This window comes from Danio rerio, chromosome 7 (genome assembly GCF_052040795.2).
Source record: "Danio rerio strain M-AB ecotype USA chromosome 7, GRCz13ab, whole genome shotgun sequence".
In the NCBI taxonomy this organism is placed as follows: domain Eukaryota; kingdom Metazoa; phylum Chordata; class Actinopteri; order Cypriniformes; family Danionidae; genus Danio; species Danio rerio.
In genome coordinates, this window is record NC_141027.1 from 48,413,992 (window position 1) to 48,422,500 (window position 8,509).

General features: G+C 34.3%; 1 protein-coding gene across 1 annotated transcript in view; it reads right to left on the reverse strand.

Moving 5' to 3' along the window:
• The window catches only part of si:ch211-186j3.6, a 453,204-nt gene that overhangs the window by 186,690 nt on the left and 258,005 nt on the right, over positions 1–8,509 (reverse strand). The window contains exons 10-11 of the mRNA XM_087261712.1: positions 7,088–7,258; positions 4,196–4,368 (exon numbers count right to left, since the gene is read on the reverse strand). Of these exons, the coding sequence (XP_087117838.1) occupies positions 4,196–4,368; positions 7,088–7,258 (344 nt within the window). The remainder of the gene's footprint in view (positions 1–4,195; positions 4,369–7,087; positions 7,259–8,509) is intronic.

An 8,509-nucleotide genomic window follows, 5' to 3' on the forward strand; every position in this document is an offset into this window, starting at 1 on the left:
AATTTTGTCCTTAAAATGGTGTTTAAAAAATAAAAACTGCTTTTATCCTATCCAAAATGAAACAAATAAGACTTTCTCCAGAAGAAAAGATTATTATGAGACATAGTGTGAAAAAATCCTTGCTCTGTTAAACATCATTTGAGAAATATTTAAAAAAGAAAAAAAATTAAAGGAGGGGTAAATAATTCTGAGTTCAAATGATAAATACCATTTAAGCATGATACACAGAGTGAACTGAATTTGGTAGGGGGATAAAAGATGATTGATGTCCAACCTGTTAAACCTCTTCCTCTCCCTGTGCTATTTACTGACATCCACTAGCCACTAAATCTCAGAGGACACCATTAACTAAGACAAGTAATCACTTTAGCTATCGCCATGATATAGAACATAGTCACCTATTAGGTGTTTAGTCTTATTTTAAAACCTTCCATCAAAAAAACTTTATTCAACCACACATTGCAGGAGAACAGATGTGTGCAATACACTGTACATAATAAAAATTAAAAAAAGAAGAAAAAGGCTAGATTGTCTGAACATGTATTTGGTGTATTGTAGTATGCATAAATAGTAAAAATGATATTTGAAAAATAGCACTGGCCAAAATTAGAAGGAAATTTCAGATACATCCCTGTTATTTGTGTTAATAACTGGGATGTATCTGAAATTTCCTTCTAATTTTGGCCAGTGCTATTTTTCAAATATCATTTTTACTATATATGCATACTACAATACACCAAATTTGGCACCTGGTGATAATCTTCTTAATTATTTGGCAAACCCTTTTTTGTCTGGAAGCCTTACTTTCCAATTTTCTCTGAGTCTGAATCTTTTTAATGTGACTGAAACCATCTGACAGCAGGTTGTCCAGATGAAGGCCAATTCAAGATCCTTTCAGCCACAGCAAGAGAAGTTGGTCTTTCCATATCTGTGATTTCAAGAAAGTTTCATCATTTCAAAGTGTCTAGCTCATTCAAGTCCCCCAAAAGTCTAGTGTCCAAAAAAAGACAAATGCACAAGAGAACAGGATAATACTAAGAATCTCAGCTGGTAATCTTCAACACAGAAGCTGGACTTTCTCACCAGTTTAGCTATGAACAGTATTAGGATCAGTCTCTGCAACACTGTCAGCAGAAGGAATAAAAAATAAATAAATAAAATAAAATAAAAATTGACTAAACCTTAACTGAGGAGCAGTGTGTGACTGGTTTTAATTCCTTGTAGACTCATTTGATAACTTGATTAGCACAGATCAGCCAATTTAACTACAATTTTCTACATGCACTATTATATGTTTTAATAAAACATTTGACCACACTTTGTTTTGATGGTCTGTTGAATATAAGTTACATTGCATCTACATGCTAACTAATTCTCATTAGATTATAAGTAGACTGTTAGGTTGGGGTTATGGTTAGTGTTAGGGTTAGCGTAAGTTGACATGTACTTGCAAAGTTTCTTATAGTCAGTTAAATGTCTGTTGAAGGAGCAGTATCAATAGATATTAAGCAGACAGTCTACTAATACTTAAATGGACCTTCAAAATAAAGTGTTACTGATATTTCTGTTGACCAGACTATACAGTATACATATTTTCTCAGAATTGATAGACAATTACATTTTCTGCTTTCTGAACAGTGTAATATTAATTCTGCTACAGTTAATTCTGAAAGCTAATTTAAATGTTTATTATTAATAAACTTTTATTAAGATTCTTTATTTGAAGTGTTATTTTTGTATTTTTAGAATTTTTCAAAAACAGTTTTTTTTTTGCAATTGTATTTTTCAATACTCTAAGAATTATTAATCTGAGACTTCAGAACTCAATTTTAGTCACTTCCATTATGTATTTTTTCCCCAATTGAACGCTTCAGTGCACAACACAAAACCATGATATTTGAAAATTGCTAAAATAGAGTTATCTGTTTTTGCAAATAAGCTCCTCAATTATATTTACCCCTTTAACCTTGTTTGCTACATTGCACTTCATAAGTTTATTTTACTTTTTTTTTATCAAGCACATACTGTACCTGGATTTATTTTCTCATTCAGGATATTTCTAGATTAAAAAAAAACAAAATCAAAACTGGCATGCTTTCCATTTTAAGGACATTAAAAGTAGCATTAAATGCATGAAAAGAAAGAACTTGCATCAGATGTTTTGACTTTAGGTTTATAATAATATAAGGTTTATTTTTCTAATTTCGGTAACACTTAATTTTGATGGTCAATTTGAGTATTGTCTGCTTAATATCTGTTGATATGCTCCTTTAACAGACATTTAACTGACTATAAGAGACTTTGCAAGTACATGTCATCCTACACTAACTCTAACCCCAACTTAACAGTCTACTTATAATCTATAGAGAGTTAGTTGGCATGTAGATGCAATGAAACTTAAATTCAACAAAAGGATCATCAAAATAAAGTGTGACCAAAATTTCTTTTTAAATTGTCAGCATTGTCTACATGATTATGCATAGATCTAAACCTTAACTGAGCAGGCACACAATGTCATAAGACGTTAATATTAGGTTAGATTTAGGTCGTGATGTCAGTTGAGCAAAATTCAATGTCTAGCCAGCTTCTAAGGACAACGTTATTTTGACGTCCAATAATTACATCAAATAACGTTGATATTTGGTCGATTTTAGGTTGTGACCAAAATCCAAAGTCGAGCCAACATCCTAAACCAACATCATAATGATGTCAAATACTGACATTTATTCGTCAGGTATGGAAACCCAAATCCATCATCTGATAGACATCATAATGGTAACATCTACACAACGTCAAGCTGTAACATTATAATTGGTTGATATTTGATTGATTTTAGGCTGAACGTTGGACATTGACATCAGCCTGACGTTGGGTTTTGACGTCAATGCAATTTTCATTTCCAAAAAAAATGCAACATCCTCACAGTCTTGGGGTGCAACGTCAATCTGATGTCATGTTGACATGTGCCTGCTGGGAAGGATCTTCTTTTTGTCACCACGCACACATGTGCACACACAAACATGCATGCACACACATCAACACATACACAAAATCCATGTTACAAAACATTTCATTATATTCTTGTAACATAATGTCTAAATGTAAATATTACTATTTCCCATCAACTTCGAGGAGCTTGTCATACACATAAATGGACAAATAATCATCCCAGTACTTTGAAACAACAGGTCACCTGTAAAAGGAACCATGCCAAGTGTGTCAACTCAACAAATAGATGCATCACTGCATTTGTCTGTCATCTTACTTCAAATGCCTGCGCATATCAGCAAAATCACTGATGCTGTCTGCATTCACAGTCTTTGGCTTGTACAGGCGGCTGTCTAAATGTAGAATGATGTGAAATGACAGCTAAACAATTTTCGCCCACTGTCTTTAATCGCACAAAGAACGTATACAAGTGCTCAAACACGGGCAGACAAAGCCTCACCATATACACCAGCCGACACAAGACCTTGGTAGTCATGGCAACAGTTTTACAAAGGTCTCTCGTCAAAGGTGGTCCAATATCATTGGCTTTCAAACCTAAACACCTACTCACACACACACACACACACACACACACACACACACACACACACACACACACACACACACACACAATCTCTCTCTATTCTCAGACACACACACACACAATCTCTCTCTATTCTCAGACACACACACACACAATCTCTCTCTATTCTCAGACACACACACACACAAACACCCCATTAATAATCGCTATTATTGCTTAAACAAAACTTTTTTATTCCTCTACACGAGGTTAACTCAACTATTATACAAAAAAAAAACAATCACATAAAAACATTTTTAGCACCCAATCAATTATCTGAGCAGAGTGCTGTGTGAAACTGTTGTGGACCTGCTAAATCATTCACACTGCAGCATCTTAAAACTTCACACAAGAACTATATACAATATTCATGTAGCAAGTGCAATTTTGGATCTCTTTCCACACACCTCGAACTTCTGCCCTCTATGAGGATTTAATGATGAATCATTCTACTGGAAAGTATTCCTGAAACTTCGTCTGAAACTTGCTGTTTTTATTTTAAAGAGCACAACTCTGCGTGCCGCCCACACACTCAGGTAAACTCAGTCTTACTTTACATTTGAACTGTAAGAGCTTCACTTGGTTTGAACTGAGCTTAAGTTGTGTGTCTGGAGCAGGACTGACCTGCGAGATGGGCTGGTTAACATAGACCCAGCCAGTCAGTGGATTCACTTGTAGATACTCCGGCTGTTCCTCGGACATGGAGTAAGTGATGGCTGCATTGGTGCTGTAATCATCATCATGTGCGGCTACTCGCAGAAAACTGGTACCGATCATCGTGTCCTCCCGCAGGAAGTCTGTTGAAAGAAAGATTATGATTACTTAACATGAAATTGAAAGATAATCGGATAAAACCCTCTGATAATTATCACATGTCCTCATTCTGTCTTAGAAAGTCCATGTGCAAAATACTTTAATAATTCTAAACCCAAAAAAAGCAGAATGTCTAAAGTATAGTTCTGTGATGTAATGTCCAGGGTTTGACATGCAAAGCCAACAAATCAACAGACAAAATACAATTCACATTTCTGGGAGTTACCACCACAAAATCTGTAATTTTTATCAAAAAAAAATCACAGAAAAATTGTGAAAAAAGGGGGTCTGACTAATTTAATAATTAATTATTGTTTGCAAATGACAAATTCTCTGTGATTTCTCTCACAATTTTAAGTAACAAACGACTTTTAACAACTACTTGGATTTCATTGTTGTGCTGTTGCATTAGACTATACAGTACTAAACAGGAACTATACAAATACTACTTATTAAACATCAGTGAAGACAATAATTGCCACCACTGTACTCATCTCTCTCTAAAAAAAAAAAAAAAAAAAAAAACACTTAGAAATTTTTGATTAATTTAAACCAAAATAAGCAAACAATATAAAATCAGTTTGACATAAAGGTTAATTAGAAAAAAAAATTGCTTATTAAACAGGCAAAGTGGTTCTATTAAATAAATTTGTATGATGTAAACAACACAAACCAACAAGTATTATACTGAGACCACAGAATAGGAGAAAATGACAATCTTCTTTATGTAAATCATAGCTATCATCTAAGTCGATATTGATAGGAGCATGTGATATGATTAATCACAGGTGGTCTCTCATCCGTAATCTGCAATAATCCCGTCAGATTGCCTACACTGTAAAAAAATCCTGGTTGTCTTACATTTTTAGGCTAAATTGAATTAACCTTATGCATTCATTAAACTTATATTATGCTAAACTGACTTAAAACAACTTGCATAACTTACAAAGTTAAGTTAGAACATGATTGACTTAGTTTAATAAGTTACAATGAATTAAAAACATGTGCTGTCATGACTAACTGTTCATATATTTTTTTTTACAGTGTTCAATAAATAGAAAGATTTCACTATCCTGCCCTAACTTTATTTTTGGAAGAATCTCCCTTCTACCCCATCTCCTCATTTCCTCCTTTACCAGGGGGAGCTCACGAGACCTACCTAATTTCTGACACTCTTACATGTTAATTGACCTGGTGGGAGCCCTGGGCCCAATTGCATCCAAGCTTAGGGTTCTTTGTTGGAAGAGCATCTCAAATCTGGTAATAGCGTCTGGTAATAACGTCAAGCAATATCTAACTGTGAACTCTTGAAACTTAGGGACAGCACAGGACAGCAATTTAGTAAAAGGAACCTCTGCTTAATAACTTGGTTTCTATTCACGTATTACCACACTAGACAGCACAAGCACTGCACAATCATATTTAACACAAGTGAATGAGGACAAATTTAAATTGTTTATGCTTACAAGTTAATCTTTAACTATCACTGTTAACATATTTGAAATTGCGTATTTAAGTGATTTTGATTACCCTGAACCAGTATTAGCAGAAATGAAAAATCAGTTTGATACATATCTCTGCAATATAGTATTGTAACTTTATCATAACAAATGTTTACTGTACATACTGTAAAAAAGATAACCACAAAACAAAAGTGAGTAGGGATAATATTATCTTAAATTAGACAAAACCAACACAAACCACCAAATACTGTGCCCAACCTGATTAGAAGCAGTACAACCATTGCATAATAATAATCATGAAGGAGTAATTTCCAAAGCAGACTGGACAGCAACAAGCAGTTTCTTTTTCTGCCGTAGCCCTGTCCACATCTCACTGGACTCCTCAAGCACTGCTCATGCATACTAAAAGTCGATGGACAAAGTCAAATCTATTGTGAAAGTCTAGAATTGAACTTCTTAGATTAGTAATTCATATTTTTTTTTTCCATGCATAAGTTGAATAAGTTTTAGATCAAAGAGTTATCTTGTGTGTGGGTTGGTACACGATTCACATACAGCAAACATATGTTAGCAATTATTTGTTCTGTAATGTTGTGATTTACAGAAGTTTCTTTTATATTTACATTTTGTTGGTTTATCACAAACTTTCAACCTATTAATAAAAAAAAGAAATCTGTATCAGTCAGATTTTTCAATCAGCGATCCAAATTACAGACATATTAACAATTGTACATTCAATAATAAATATCTTAATTTATTTTAATCTTTTTTTATGTTAACCTTATGATTAACCTCCACTTAAAGTCGTGGCCACATCACCACTGCCGTGGCCCGCCATCAATTATTCCTTACAAATCAGCATGGGTTTTGAACAACATCACTGTGAGTTCCTGATCACAACATATACAGTATATATTTAACACATATATATTTAACCTTTGAACATAGTAGCTAAAAATACAATACCATAGCGCTCTTCCAGGTACTGTGTGATTAACACCTAAAGTGTATTACTGTACACCATAAAAGCATGTTTTCAGCATAAGCATGATGGATGTCATGAAAATGAAAGACATAGCTAGCAAAAGCCTTATTTTCATGTACAATGTGGAAATTGATTGTTGCTAGAAATTTCCCCCATTTATTAAGGTGCATATTGAAAAATTAACTCTGTTTACTAACTACATTTAATAACACAGTGCAAATCAAGCAGTCTGAAAAGAAATTGATTATAGCTCACATTCGTAACGTAGGTTCTCAAATTTGGGGTTGTTGTCATTCTCATCGAGGATCAAAATGTTGAGTTGGCAGATGCCTATAAGAGGGTCCGCAGCTTGATCCGTGGCCGTCACCGTCACCGCATACTCTCTCTGGCTCTCCCGATCAAACTTTATAGCAGTTACAATAACACCTGAAACAGTAAAGCAGTTACTAATTAGATCCTTTTCACAGTGAGTTTAATACATTACTACACTGCCTTCAGGATTTTGCAATTCTGCGATCACATTTTTTAACACAAAGATAAGCAAACACTGCAAAACTCAAAAGCAATTTTTCTTGCAATTTTGAAATTGCCACAGATTTCTTGCGGATATTGTGCATTCCTAATGCAATCACAATCTACAGTAGGGAAAGTGCATTGACTTGATTGCTAGTAGCTTCATCTACGATACACAGTTTGTGAGATTATGAAATGTCTTATTTAATTACTTACATTTTCACTGACAGTGGTACTGCTCTGTAAACATTTTATTCAATCCAGGCTCATTATGGATACGTAACCAGGTTTACATTACAAGTAATGTAGGTAAGGTAATTTTTAATTTACCAAATTCATCAGAGGTGTATGCTTTTTGACCATTTAAAAAATTTCTCACACAGGTCCTCTTCTTGCTTAAATCCAACAGAGGGCACAATAGCCAACCATGTTATCTTGCTGTCGACTGGTTGACTCAGACTGACCTACTGACCCATCCACCCCGTCCCTAAACCCAATCGATAGTGTTTTCAAATACAATCTACAAAAAAGAAAGCCATATGATTTCACGACATTTTCAGCCTCTTGTTTATTTTTATTTTTTTTGCTTCTATTCTATTTGGTTACTGGAAATGTTCTTCACTAGACTCAAACCTAATCATTACGGTCAGTTTAGCTTCATCATTCAAGTTCATCGGCGTACGCAGTAAGTAACTGGACAAACTGGTTACACCCATAAAGTTGTCCGTACAGAGGTTAGTGGTCAGCTGGTAGCACTAAAAGGATCAAAGCCGTCGGCTACACCATACTGCCTCATAGCATTTATTTTAAAAATGAAATGCAACCATAAGTACCTAACTTGCACTCTACAGAAATGTAGACAGGGGTACCTATCCACAATGAGCCTGAGTTGCATTTACTTCCGTTTGCACTGTATGAAGTGCTAAAACTGAGATCCTACCTTACCAGTTTTTTGGAACCTAGCACAACACTATGGTACCAAAAAGTTGGAACTAAACTCACTGCTCACTATTGGTTTACAGAGAATCATCACTTCTTAAGATAAAAACAAAACAAAACAAAAATGTCTGCATATTCGCATCCAAACAACACAAGCATTGATGCATTTGTTGCTACAATTTATTTATTTATTTGTTTATTATTTTTATAGAAAAAATGCAAAAT